General features: G+C 39.2%; 1 protein-coding gene across 9 annotated transcripts in view; it reads right to left on the reverse strand.

Annotated features, from left to right (window-relative positions):
* PTPRM (protein tyrosine phosphatase receptor type M) overlaps positions 1-14,762 on the reverse strand; it is a 495,513-nt gene that overhangs the window by 32,959 nt on the left and 447,792 nt on the right. For all 9 annotated transcript variants that reach the window (XM_075084712.1, XM_075084711.1, XM_075084710.1 and 6 more), the window contains one exon: positions 103-200. In XM_075084712.1, coding sequence (XP_074940813.1) covers positions 103-200 — 98 coding nt within the window. The remainder of the gene's footprint in view (positions 1-102; positions 201-14,762) is intronic.

Consider the following 14,762-nt stretch of genomic DNA (forward strand, 5'->3'; position numbering starts at 1 on the left):
GTGCTATAGTCAGTATATAAGCATTTTGTTGGTCTGCTATTTAATTTCCAAAAGCAAACACCTTGGAAGTCTTTCATCTTTTTGAGTACAAAAATCACTTACCCTTCCCACTTCTACGAGATTAGTAACCATGATTATGCTGGCTGTGTTTTCATGCCATACCATTCTCCAAAAGTCATATATTGTCTCCTGCATTGGTCCTGAAACAATAAATCAAAGGAAAGGTTACTATCTGAAAGTCTCAAGACTAGAAGTTTGTCGCTGGGGAACTTTGAGAAACTGTGACTACACACATATATTCATATCACTATCATCATATTTTTCATTTAGGGTCAATTTCTTTCCTGTCATCCCACCTATCTGCATTTAAGTATTTTTCCCCTGAAACAGTGCTCTGAAAGAAAGTTAGCTCTCCAGCATTTAGGTATTTATCTCCATAATACCCAGAAGTGGAATTATAAAAAATGGATAGCATTACTCTTTCTCTTAACAATTGGATGATAACCTAGGGAAAGTGTATTTGGAATGAAATGAGCCTCAATGGGCTACGTGGCCTTTCCTGGTTTCTAATATTTTTCTTAGTATACACTATCCTTCAAATTACCCCAGCTCTTAAATTGTACTTCCTGAAGTGAGACAGAAGTTACAGTTTTTTGCTGCAGTATATCACTTTGCAAAACAGCAGGGAAAGCTGTAAAGAACCCTGGCCTGCCACGGCGGCCATGCCCTCTGCAGTGCTTCCCCCAACAACCTGTGTGCTTTTGTAGATGAATGCACAGGGCTGCCTCTAGCATTGTGGTAAAGCTGGGTACCAGCCAACAGGAGATGTTGCATAAATGTAAAATGTTGAGAACAACCACATCACTTTGCATATGCCTGGCCCTGTCTGTTTCGGGCCTAGATGTCTCACCCGTGACGTTTGGTGTCCTGCCCCAGTTTTAAACCACTGCTTTAAAATCACTGAGCCAATAAGAATAAACAAATGTAAAATACTATCAGGTGCTATAAAGTTAACATCCATATAGAATCCATTACTGAACTGCCACACTGCAGTAAGCAATTAGTGGCTTATTTAGAGGAATGCCTTAAATCAGGTAATTGGAAGAGAAATGGAAAATGTATTGGCCTAAATGTTCCTCTAGTGAAGAAATGAACACTCTTAAAGCATTACAAAACCATACATTGACAAATTTGGGTAGTTTGGCACCCATGTTTTTGTACTTTGAGCTGTCTTTGAAAAGAAGATTTTCACTCTGAAAGTCAAGTACTTAGTCAAAAATGTAGTAATATATTATTACTATAGTATCATGGCGGGGGGGGGGGGGTTGACTAGATGATCTTTGAAGGTCCCTTCCAACCCAAACCATTCTGTGATTCTATGACTTTGTGATTCTATGTTACAGGCAAATCAAACCAAACCCACTAGGCAAATCACGTCACAGCTATGACGTGACTTACTTAGAACTTAAGGAAAGAGTCTAAGAAAAAGGACAGTAATAGTCTAAAAATTTGAATTTTTAAAAATTTATTTTTATTTTCAGCAATTTCAAAGGATAATTTTATCATCCATAATTCGCATAGACAGTTTAAAGAAGTGATGTATTCTCCCCGTTACTTCCTCTGCTTTTAAAAATGGTGCATATATACTTTCACAGGCTTCCCTATAGTCACTCAACTTGTCTTTTACTTGCTTTGGTAATTCATATAACAGGAGGAAAAGCCATTTACAACAACAGGAAGCTATGACTGTTAGAACACAAGAAATGTCAGAAGGTCTCTGGGTAGGAATAACAGCAGAATCTAAAACTACAGTTTCTGAAATTACCAAATTCAAGCTGATGTTGTGGCTGCAAAACTGGACACCTTTTTTTTGTTTCTTTTAATTTACAGCACAGAACAGTTGATGCTTCTGTGAGATTTCATTCTGAAGTATGACAAGAGTTAAATCACCCTCCACCATATGGAAACTTACAATATGTATTTTACTTCTACACAAATGTCCTGGACATGTAATACAGACATGGTCCAAGTACAATTTTGAATGCCACAGTAAGATAATTAATATACATTACAGTGACTGTTTAGCTTGTGGTTTAATAATGTAGGATTCAATATAGCTTTTTGGGCAATTAAAGTCACAACAGCATTAGAAAGGTTTTGGGCCAACCTCTCCTACTGGTAAAAGGAAGGAGACTATTTTACTCACTGTAGAAAAATACTATCTCTGTATAGCTCCTTCCTTCCTCTCAAATCTCAAACAAATATTCAGCAAAATTACTATAGTTATAATCTTTGAAGCAGTGTAGCTAAAAAGAGGATTAGGGAAAGGCAGTTTTCCACAGAGTAGTGTCCTGGAAAGAGTCTGCTAGTTCATGACATTATTAAGATTGTTTAAGCTCGATCAAGGACAAAAAATAACAACACGATTGCTTCAAGAATTCCGATTCACAACCTGGCTTAATGGAGAAAATCTAAATGGCTCCACTGCATTCTGTCACTACAACATTATGCAATGTTTCACGATTGTTCATCTGAATATGTTTTTAGTAAAGCTGCAGGAAAGGTATCCTCTGCCTACACCGCCCTCTTCTTTCCCCTTGCAAGAAGCCAGAATCTTTGAGAAACTGAGGGCCAATGTAGCAAGTTCCTTTATGCATTACTTCAGTTTTCTCTCCTACAGATTCACTTGAAATACAAGATGGTTGGGCCCTACTTTGTAACAGTCATTTCTTTTTGACTGCTCTGGGACAACCCGCAACAATTTACTCCTGATTTTTTTTTTTCCTACAGACAGCATAATTTGTCTTGTGATTTAATGATTCCTACATTTCAGATCCTGAAATCACAAATTACAACTGGGGAGAGGACCTAAACACTAATTTCTTCCTAAGGATTTTGAATTTGTTGTTCTTGTTAAGAAAAGATAATAAATTCTGAAAAAGAGAAATCTTTAGAAAAAATAATAGCATTTATCAGGCCAGAGAAAGACCTGAGCTCTAACAAGTCTTTCAAGCTTGATTCCAAATGTTCTTCTAGAAGAAATGTCCTGTTCTGCAGTGCTGAGTATGCTCTTCTCCATCTTACTATCCAAATGATAAGACAATCATAATTAAACATGCCTGACAGGATTTCCTGCTCTCCTCAAGTATTCTCAAGTGTTTTCTTGCTTTTCCTCTCCAATCCTTACATGTAACCTCCAAACTTCTTTCACGTTCAGGACACTGAAAGGAAAAAACCCACCTCAAAACCTACCTTAAAGTCTCAGAAAGTAATTCTTTCCTACCCCATTTTTCTTTTCTTCTTGACATTTTTCAAATTATTTTCTGACATATGAATAAATTATTACTTGTATCCAGCCAGAACTGAAAAGCCTTAGAGGCTATGTAGGGTTGGAGGATTTATTGTCATGAAGAACTGAACAATTTGATTCCAGAGACTTGTGGTAGGGAGAGAAAGAGCCAATAATTGTTCTAAGCATCAACTTAACAGATGTGTGCACAATAGGCAGGAAGGTTATTCTCAGCAGTTGCCCCCTTGCAGGAGGAGAAGGTCTGAAGAGAGGCTCTCTGCTGCCTAACAGTAAGCCTGCAGCTTACCCCATTAGCTACACAATATAGTAGTTGGTATCAAAGATTACTGCTTTGAAAAAATCAACAACATACTGCAAACAGAAGATGAAAAGTAAAGGAAAATAAGAAAACGAAATCTACCCTCCAAACCCCAAGCTAATTAAATGCATAATTGAAAAAACTCAACAGAAATGATGGGTTGTATATATCACAACCATTAGTTGTATTACTAGTAGTTGTTAGTTGCTGCTCTGGGAATGCAAACAGATTAGGAAATGGAAAATCACACAGCTTATAAGAATGGTTTAAACTCTTAGGAAGCTGCTTCTGTACAGAGAGCTTTCTAGAGCCTCTATTTCTGCCTTTTAATGTGAGACCCAGTTCTAACAACTAGTATTGCTACTGGGATATATGATCAATTTGGACATGATAAACTAACCAGAATACAGGAAGAAGTGTTCAGATGTAGGAAAGAAAGTAAACATACAAAGAAACAAGTAAAACCTGAATCCTGAAATGTCCCCAGCACTTCCTCAGAAGGGACTTGTAAATCTATTGGTCATTTTTCAATTTTTAGAAAAGCAAGTAGCTTAAATAAGGAACAAATAGCTTCTAAAACCTTTTTCTACAGTATAAAGCCAAATCCACAAGCTAATGCTTGGTCCACCTGAGGCCAAATTCAGTGACAGATATTTAAGCTAGAAATGTGCCAAAAAATTAACAGATACCTTTAAGCTCCAAAGGCTCCCCAGGGAGAAGTTGCATGGGTAGTGGTAGCTGTTAGCATGTGTTGATAGAGCCAGCGGACTGACAAGATGCAAGACTTATATCTGCAGCAGTTAAATTCCATCTTGAAAAGAGTGCAATAAACCTCCTTCCGGTGAGTAGATGCATCCACCCCACATGAGGAGGTGGTTATAAAATAGTGACCCCACACCTAATGGTTACTGCAGTAGCAGTAACAACAGTAGCAATGACAACTATCTTCAATTCCTACTGAAGCAAAACTTGCTGCTTGCTGGTGTGACTGCCTACAACTTGACTACTCAAGGACAAATAGCTAATATGCCTGCATAGAGGGAACTGAATTTTAGCCCTCATTTTTTACTGTGTATGATCCCTTCAAAATTAACTTGAGAATCAGTAAATGTTTTCCTACTAACAGATATGGCTGCACGGCAAAAAAAGGCAAAAAGCCACGATTCCCTTTGCACTGTCAAAAAAATCCCAAACCCATTATGTAGCAGAAATTGTTCAAAATACCAGAGGAACAGACTACAACCTCATAGATTAAGAAGTCAAGAATTCTCCTTTTCCTAACGAACCTCTTAAATGGGACAGACTAGCTGTTCATAGGATAACTTACAGAGAATTTTGCAGGAGGAAGCAAAATTACAGGGTTACTAATATTCTGCCAGTCCAGTGATCTGATAATCCATAAGTGCATGTTATTTGCTCTCTTAACTGTCCTAGAATTCAGAGGTAAGAACAAAACTCCCTTTCAGAAAAAGTTATGTAGAAAACTGTAGTTAAATGTTACTTTAAACTGTATCACTGACTGCAGGCAAAGGAATATCTCCCTTAACCAAAACACATTTTTTCCCTACTCAATAAGGCAACGTGCCTGGGATTTTATCAATAGGAATTTGCAGGCACATCATTATGTGATCAGGTTTTCATAAGTGTTCAGTTCTGTCAGCCTCCCAGTTACCTCACAGGAAACTCGTCAGTGTTCAGCAGCTCTGCAAACCTTGATACCTCTTTGTGTGACCAGGTGTAGACTAAGGAGAGTAAGATTAGGTTCCACTTTTTCATAAAGTAAAATATAATAAAATGTTTTGATCTTTCCATCTAAAATAGTCCGCATGCTATAAAGAAAAGTGACAGATCCCAGTTGTGCTGATTTAATCAACTAGCAAGATAAACTGCTAGTTCAGTATTTTTTTGTAATTGCATTGCTACTGCCACACAGCAGTACAGCTGTACGCTGGCTCATCTCCGCCGTCCCCAAATGAGCTGGTTTCTGAATGGAAGATACCTTGAAGATCTGATCAGTTGCTGATAATCTGATTTGGCAAGAACAGTCTTTACCATCTGCTTTTTGAACAGGTATTGTAGCGTGCATTTAACTTTCATTCCCCCTTCCAGGAGTTCTTAAAGGTTTAGTGCCTCCATGGAGGCAGCGATGTCCAGAACAAAGCTCTGCTATATGAACTTGAAAAACTCAGGCAGTGATCATGCTGTCTTTCTGCAACAACTGATCTCAAAATAGCTTTAGACATTTGTTTTCTACCATTACGTATATATTGAAATTGACGGTACAGGCTTATACAAGAGTATGTTTTCTTAGGCACAGTATGTATGCTCCTATAAATACTGTGAATAATATTTTAAGTCTGAGATAAAACTGTAGTCAAGATATCACTAAACCATATGTGCCGACCAATCCCCAATAGCTATCCAAATGCATACAGATCAGTCTTTCATATATTAAGTTGTCAAGAAAATAATGATGAAGAAGAACCAGGTCATATAACCTGGCTGCTTCTAACACTTTAGAAGCTTTCTCCCAAGTCTGTTCCAGAAACTAAAACAGCATCGAGGGTAAAATGTACTCCAGTGCCATGCACCTATTCACTTTTACTGAAGTCTCCTATAGGAGACTGTTGGAATCAGCACACTAAAAGGCAACAGACATTTGTACTGGCAAAACTTGGCCATAAATGCTTCAGTGTTATTTATTAATTGCTGGTTTCTAGCCATACTTCAGTATTAATTATTTGTTGCTTCTGCATATCCCAGCCCCAGACATTTTGTGCACTTAAAAATCTCAATGAAATTAAACAAAACACCTGTAATGAGCTGAATAAACACATTCCTGCTTTTATCACTTTATTTCGTTTGACTTATAGTGCTGACTGTGATGGCATTTGAAATGCATTTTCTAATTTTAGCCTTACAAATATTAATTATTATGTAATCTTCAGCAGTGATGTATTGTAATTTTACAGCCCTGCTGGCTTTCCTGATAAAACCAACAGTGGCAGAGGTGATTGATAGATTCCGGGATTACGAAGCAAATATCTCTTCCTCCCTTGTCTCAGCTGTGGAGAAACCGTCCCAGAAGCTTCAGCAACTCTAGGAGGATATATCCTCCTTCCCACCTGTACAGACCAGCATCTCAGCCATTAGGAGTAAGCGTCCCTTTGCTCAAGACAGAGGATGCACACTATGGGCCACCCTGTGGTTCTACCTGTGTGACCACGGAGAAGACATGAGGAAGTGGGATGGAAAACCTACCTCGACCCTAGAGGCACAGGTATGTGAGTTGCAAGGAAAAGAAATCGCTCAGGGGGGTTCCTCCAGGAAAGGTGCTGCTCCAGTTTCCAGTAAGCAATTCCCCAGACAGAGGAGCAGAAGCGCTGATTTTATTTCTGATCTTAACAGAGGCACTTGTGATTCACATTTACAAGAAGTAAGTTGTGAACACTGCGATCGGGACTAGAGGGGCCCTGCCTCCAGCCAGGTGGAGGAAAGGGATAACCGGGCTTACTGGACTGTGTGGATCCGATGGCCTGGTGCATCTGACCCACAGGAGTGTAAGGCTCTGTTGGACACTGGTCACAGTGCACCCTAATGCCATCAAACTATACAGGGGCAGAACCCATCAGCATTGCCGGAGTGATGGGGATCCCAAGAGCTAACTGTATTGGAGGCCGAAGTGAGCCTAACTGGGAATGAGTGGCAAAAGCACCCCATTGTGACTGGCCCAGAGGATCCGTGCATCCTTGGCATAGACTACCTCAGAAGAGGGTATTTCAAGGACCCAAAAGGGTACAAGTGCGCTTTTGGTGTGGCTGCCTTGGAGACGGAGGAAATCAAACAGCTACCTTGCCTGGCCTCTTGAAGGACCCTTCTGTTGTGGGGTTGCTGAAGGTCAAAGAACAACAGGTGCCGATCGCCACCACAGCAGTGCACCGGCGGCACTATTGCACCAACCGAGACTCCCTGATCCCCATCCATGAGCTCATTCATTGACTGAAGAGCCAAGGAGTCATCAGGAAGATCCACTCACCCTTTAACAGTCCCATACGGCCAGTGCGGAAGTCTAATGGAGAGTGGAGGCGAACAGTAGACTATTGTGGCCTGAACAAAGTCACTCCACCGTTGAGTGCTGCTGTGCCAGACGTGCTAGAACTTCAGTACGAACTGGAGTCAAAGGCAGCCAAGTGGTATGCCACAATTGATATCGCCAATGCATTTTTCTCCATCCCTCTGGCAGCAGAGTTTAGGCCACAGTTTGCTTTTACTTGGAGGGGCGTCCAGTGCACCTGGAATCGACTGCCCCAGGGGTGGAAACGCAGTCCCACGTTGGGCACCAAAAAGGACTGTCGTGGTTTAGTCCCATTCAGCAACTGAACACCACGCAGCCGCTCGCTCACTCCCCCCACCCCCGTGGGATGGGGGAGAGAATCGGAAGAGCAAAAGCAAAAAAAAAAAACCACCTTGTGGGTTGAGATAAGAACGGTTTAATAATTAAAATTAAAAATAATTATAATAATGATTATTATATTAATAACAATAATGATAATGTAATAAAAAGGGAAAAAGGGAAAAAAACAGAAACACAGACAATACAACCGCTTACCACCCGCTGACTGATGCTGCCAGTCCCCAAGCTGCAATTGCTGCCTCCCTCCCCCGGCCAGCTCCTCCCAGTTGTCATGGTGGGCATGGTGTTACATGATATGGAATATCCCTTTGGCCAGTTTGAATATGCTTTCTTGGCTGTGCCCCCTCCCCTCCCGGCTTCTTGTGCACCCGGCAGAGCATGGGAAGCTGGAAAAGTCCTTGACTAGTACAAGCACTACCCAGCAACAACTAAAACATCAGTGTGTTATCAACATTATTGTCATACTAAGTCCAAAGCACAGCACTGTGCCAGCTGCAGTGAAGAAAATTAACTCTATCCCAGCTAAAACCATGACACCTTGGAAAAAACCAAATAAGCAAAGCTGTGGATGAACTTCCAATGCGGTTGGTTCCCTGTAGGTGTGTTAAGCCAGCAGGCAGCCCAAGCAAGGAAGCCTGAGGCTACGGCTGCTTGTATGTGAGGTACAGAAAAAACCTCCCCCTCAGTTTTAAACCTTATTTTAACTGATTCCTCCATGGTAGTAGATTCAGAGATGGCAGAGAGGAGCCACTTGTTTGCAGAGGCAGTAATTAACTCATAGTCAGGTAAGAAAGAACATAATTTTGTAAGCAAGAAATCTACCAGAACTTAATTCACAAACAAATTAAAACTGTTCAGTTTCTCCTAACACTACTTTTAACCCAGGCTTCAGAATATACTGTGCATATCAAATATATGCAGAGTCTATATCTGAGGTGTAGCTAGCCCACTATTTCTTTTTTCATCTTTTGCAACAATACCACCTTACAATGAAAAAAAAAAAGAAAAAAGAAAAGAAAACAGTATGCAGCAAGACTATTCCACAGTAAGTCACCTCAGCTCCACTCAAGTGGGTTAATCAGGACTGAGCTATGAATTTAAAATGTGTCTTTCATTATTTCCTCACCTTAGATGGATTGTCAATAAGAAACAGATCTGACTGAATCTTGTTAGCTTGACATTTCATGAAAACGCTGCTTATAAAGCAAGCTGAAATGCTTTATTGGGACAAATCCTGCCCAACGCAGCTACTGGCAACATAGAGGCTTTCTACTGTATCCTTTGACTCAGGGAAAATATAGCCTTCTCTCATTATCAGCCAGGGGACAGCACAGTGAATAGTAATTGGCTGATTTTCAAGCACAAACTAAATCCTACCTGCTTCAAGCTAGCCAGTCAGCAAGCCCTGCTGCCTGCACAGTGCTATATGTGAAAATTGGCTTTCACAAAATGAAATTTTCGAAGTGCTTTCAAGTCCCATTAGCTTTCAACAAGGCTTAGATTACTAAGTGACTGAGGTGCATGTAGAAATTTTATCTACAGCTCCCATGAGACTGACCAGAGCTTTGGCTGGCTTTCTGTACCACCTCCCCCTATATTTAGAGAAGTCAGCACTAGACCTTTCACAGGATGAAGGAAAGGAAGAGATTGACCTGTAAATTCTCCATCTCTTTCCAAATGTAGAAAGAACATAAAAACATTTGGCCTGTAACATGCTGCTTACAGTGTACAGCAGTGATAAGCCACAGTCCTATTGTTTTATGAAATACAGGCATCTCACAGCTAGCTAAAATAAAAACAACCCTCCATTCTTAATTCCCAGTTTAACAGAGATGCTTAAAAAATACATCCTTTGAGTAATGACAAAACTGATTATTCCAGAGAATTTTTTCTTTAAAATTGCTCATTCCACAAAACTAGATAATCAGACTGAAAATACATATTTTATAAGTGTGTGTATATACACATACACATCAACTATGGGATAGAGCTGGATCATTTCTCTTGTTGGCATTCGTCTGATCCTATTCTGCAGTGGTTCTGTGGATTGTCAGAAAGTTTTATGGGGATGTGGTATTTATTCTCTGGAATATCATATGGCATTTTCTTTTCTGTACTGATACAGATATAACTAGGCTGGAACAGCACACATCTCTATGCATTATTTTGTCTGCATTATGGTACCATCTAGAAATCCCAGTCCGGGACTGGAACTCCACTGTCACAGGAACTGCATTACATATTGAATGCCCATGAATACACAAAAAGGTGTTCATGCCCCTCACAGTCACAATCCAAACATACCTTGAGGGACAAGGTAGGGTTTGAATGAACTGAACAGGCTTGGTATAATATAAGGCAGCCACAATATGCCAGTTCACTGGCCATTTCTGAATAGTCTTACCGGTCCCTGTTCCGCATTAGTATTTCCACCATGTTCAGAAACAAGTAATTGCTGCACTTACATATATTTTTAAGTCTGAGACAGACTTTATTTGTGCGGTCTTGGCAGGTGCTATTTAAGACATAACACTACAGCTAATGCTACCAGCTAACTTTCCATCTAATAAAGTGTTACACACTTATTGATTGACATTTCTCCACGGTTAAATTTCCAATACTAGCTGAGTTTGTCCCATATCAACAAAATAAAATGAAAATGTCATATGAATTCCCAAAGAATAAATAGCACATTCCCAAAACACCTTTTGACTACTCACAGCAGTACTGCAGACCAGGAACATAGGAACTAGCAGCAAGAGAAACACTCCAGATTTATCCAGTTAGCTTGAGATTAGGCAAAGCTGAATGCAATAAAAGCTGCGTACATAGTAGTATCAGCCAGGTATGTACCATTGTGTCATTCAAGAGAGCTACTTTTTCTGATCTTAACTGCAGGAAATTAAAAAACCCAACAAAACAATGTAGATGTAGTTTAATGTAGTTCATCCATCATAGTTCAAGAACTCTTTCATGTAATTTCTTTGCCACACAGCAGGGATGTTAAATGGCCTGTTCCTGTCATTAACATTTTCTCATTCTGGATAAATCCAATATCTTCCAAATTTTGCATTACGTGTAGCGCTCCTGGGGGTTAGGGATCCCCTAGTGAGGGTTATGTGGGATACTTGAATAAGGCCAGATTCTTGAATTGTTATCTCTCACAGCTTTTAAGAGAGCACTGCTAGGCAATGGCTTGCAGGGAGTGTGTTTTCAGTTTTTTCTGCTATGAAACAGGAATACTTTGAATAACTATAATTGTAACTACAGTCCTTGATGTATTTTCCAGCGGAGTGTACTGGCTACAGAGAAACAGAGTTGGCCTTTCTCACACATGGACTCTCTTTCTCTCTATGGCCTGCAGAGATTTAATTATTTAATTACAGTTCAGCATGTTGGGAGAATGGTAGGTGACTCGTCTGGGAAACTGAAATTCAGATCAAAAAGGAACATGAGGTATTGGCTCTCCATCTGAGGTCACGGCTCTGACTGAAGGCTTATTCCAGAAGCCTTGAGCCCACAGTTTGCACCTAAACTGTCTCTGTGAAAGCAGTCCAACAGAAAGTTTCAGTTCAGCTGAATCAGTGTTTTCTAGTAAGAAAGCTGTTTTAGTTTCTAATTTGTGCATTCTTCTCAATAAGAGTGATTTGCATCATGGAAATATGAATTCCTATTAATCACTCATTCTAAATAGCCCATCTGAGCTCGGGAAGACTAACAAATACAGAATTTATTTTGCAAAAAACATGCTGCCTATTACATTTCCAACTCAAAAATCTTAGGTAATTGACTTGTTGGACTGGGTTCTTCATATCAACTTGTAATGCAGAATCAGTTTTGATGATGGATGAGAAGTTTAAGATCATTCTATTCCCTTCAGTAGAAAGTTCCTTAGGGAATGGACAAAAGAACCTAATTATTCTCTCCCATTTCTACTTTCTATTTTCATGTTGAGTCAATCATAAGCATCAGGATGTAATAAAATCATCAGTATTCTCTAGCTCAATAACATGAGTTCATTTTGGCTACTTGTTTCTTTATTTTTCCCCAAGGACCTTATTGTGAAGGAATGTTGCTCAGGCTTGTGAGTAAGATATTCAGATGCTGTGTTTTTTAAACTTGTACTGGGAGTTTAAATGCATTAACATGAACACTTTACCCAGATGAACAAACAAGATAATTTAGTCTACATTAAAGCACAAGCAAAAATGCTAGAAAAAGCAAATTTATCATAATTTATTATCCTGATAGGTATTTCATGAGTGAGATCTATCACTCACAACATATTTTTCTATTTAAGGCTGGAGAACTTGGGTACATTCATTTCTTCCTCATTCATAGAAATAGTCAGAATCAAGCAAATATTAGTCAGATCAAGCTATATGTGAAGGTCATTAACAAATAAATGTGTATTGAATATTTTTGCTTTTAACTTCAAGATAATTATGGTAAAAAATAAATCTGCATGACAAAAAATTCTCTCAGCAGTATTATTTACCATTATTTTGGGGAGCACATTGGTTATTTTCACCACTTCAAGTAGGAAAGGCAACACTAACCTTTTAATTCTGTTTTTTATTATGGTTTATAGGATACTGCAGTATTTGATGTACACTGTAAACAAGGAAAGCCATTCTAACATGGGGGGCGTATCTGTGCTTAGTACAGACACAGTAACATGAGCATGCTTGCAACAGAATGAGATTTAGCAGCAGCAGAGGGAATCTCCACAAAGTCTACCTCTGAATATGCAACTGCATGGAATAATACAGATGGAGAAGGAAAGAAATTAATCCAATAAGCCTGTACCTTTTTTTCTTTTCTTTTTCCAAAGGCAGTGCTTCAAAATCACCCAGACTGTAAGTCATGTGCATTGGTGGCGGCCATATCAATGTGGAGATTTCAGTTGCCACCAAAGGATACAGAATAGAGAGGAGATGACAGGTTTCAAAGATGTGGATACGCTGCCAAGGCAAAAAAAAGCTGCCTTATTTGTTTCTTGATACATTTGTTTCTGAAATACATTCTGTCTGTAAATTTGCTACATTCTTTTTTTTTTTTTCCCAGCAAATGAGAAGACTCAAAGCTTTCTTACACCTGCTGCCAAGCTTCCTCCAGGCTGCTGAAGACCAGCTGGAAAATAAACTTCACAGAAAAAAAGATCTTTGACTATGTGATTTTCCTGACAAACTGCCTTTCTCTGGTCCTTCTTCTGCTTTAGCATTAGGCTTCACTCATTGATGGGCATGTTAACAGTACTCTGTCAAGAGTGCCAGGTACCTTCCCCATCAAGCCCAATCTACGGCGGATTCTTTATCGAGGATGGAAACCCTATCACCAAACATCAGGTTTTCATAATTCACATCCCCCAAAAATATAGACATGTGAGGTACATTTGTAAGGGTGACATTGTATACATCTTCCTTGGAGGAAAAAAAACGTATTCTAGTACATAAACTAGGTAATTAGGTGGCTGAGCAGCAAATACACTAATATATGGCTGCCTCCATAATGCTGTTTTCTGAAAGTGTGTTTGGTTCACAAGGACAGTTTGCTCAGCAATTGGGTTTCAGGAAGACCATAAATTCCTTGTTTGCAGGACATATTTTACAGTCACAGTTTTAAAAAGAGGACAAATATATTACTTTTCACATGATCTTTTATTTTCTACAATACAACCATGAAAAATTTCCTTTTGCCTGATTCACCTCTTTGTCTACTTAATTAATGTAGTCTCTCCTTTCTCTTACTTCTTAATTCTGATATGCAAATGTCTGTTGTAGCTATTCTAGACTGACTTCAGAGCAGAGAAATCAAACCAATACCTTGCCTTTGAGACAGAGACGTCTATACACTCTGAAGACCTTGTCTGATGTTTGATGTCTGATTTCTTGCTGCTTAAATTTTGCAGGGGAGAGGGTAGAAGGATTGCTTTTTCTTCTGTGGCTTTGACAATGGACTACAGAAAAACCATCAGTTTCTCAAACTGTTGTTTCACAAGCCACATTAACAAGCAAGTGAAAGAACAGCCTGCATGGAATGTGGGAATTTATATTAGCAAATAAATATAAAATAATTATTCAGTATAATTTCTAGAGCTTGTTTGTACTTTCAAAGAATTTCCAAAGGTTTATGAAAGGCAGGCGTGTATTTTATGCAAAATGTAGCCACACATCCGTAAAGAAGAATGTAAGTGGCTTTACCTAGTAATGGATTTATCAGCAATTCTCCAATGCTCCTGTTTCAACAGGTTTACACACAAAGATTCAGAGAAGTGACACGCTGCAACAGAGCCTCCGTATTTATTAGAAAACTACGCTCTGCCTTTTACAGCCTTCTACACTGAATGGAAAGCAACAGAGGCATCTCATTCCAAAGACAGAAAAATATAAGAATCATGAAAATGGTGAAAGATAACTATTCTAACACAGTTATCACTAACATCTCCTGTTAGAAACAAAGAGGCAGAGATAAGCTCTGGTATTCTCATGTACCGTAATGTGGCAACTGTTGGAAAGTGTTGTCTTTGATAGTTACCAGTTTTTACTACATACTCTCTTTTCATCCTCAACATAGTAAAAGGACCAACTTTTAAAAGTTGCTCAAATGATGTAATTGTTATCATCAGCCTTCGGTGGGAAATGGTAGTAAGAAAGCTCTTGAGAATTTTGCCATATGGCTTCACAATATAACCTGGAGATATAATTTCTATATATAAAGGGTCTATTACTTCTGTATGC

The sequence above is a fragment of the Phalacrocorax aristotelis genome, chromosome 2, assembly GCF_949628215.1.
Source record: "Phalacrocorax aristotelis chromosome 2, bGulAri2.1, whole genome shotgun sequence".
NCBI lineage: Eukaryota > Metazoa > Chordata > Aves > Suliformes > Phalacrocoracidae > Phalacrocorax > Phalacrocorax aristotelis.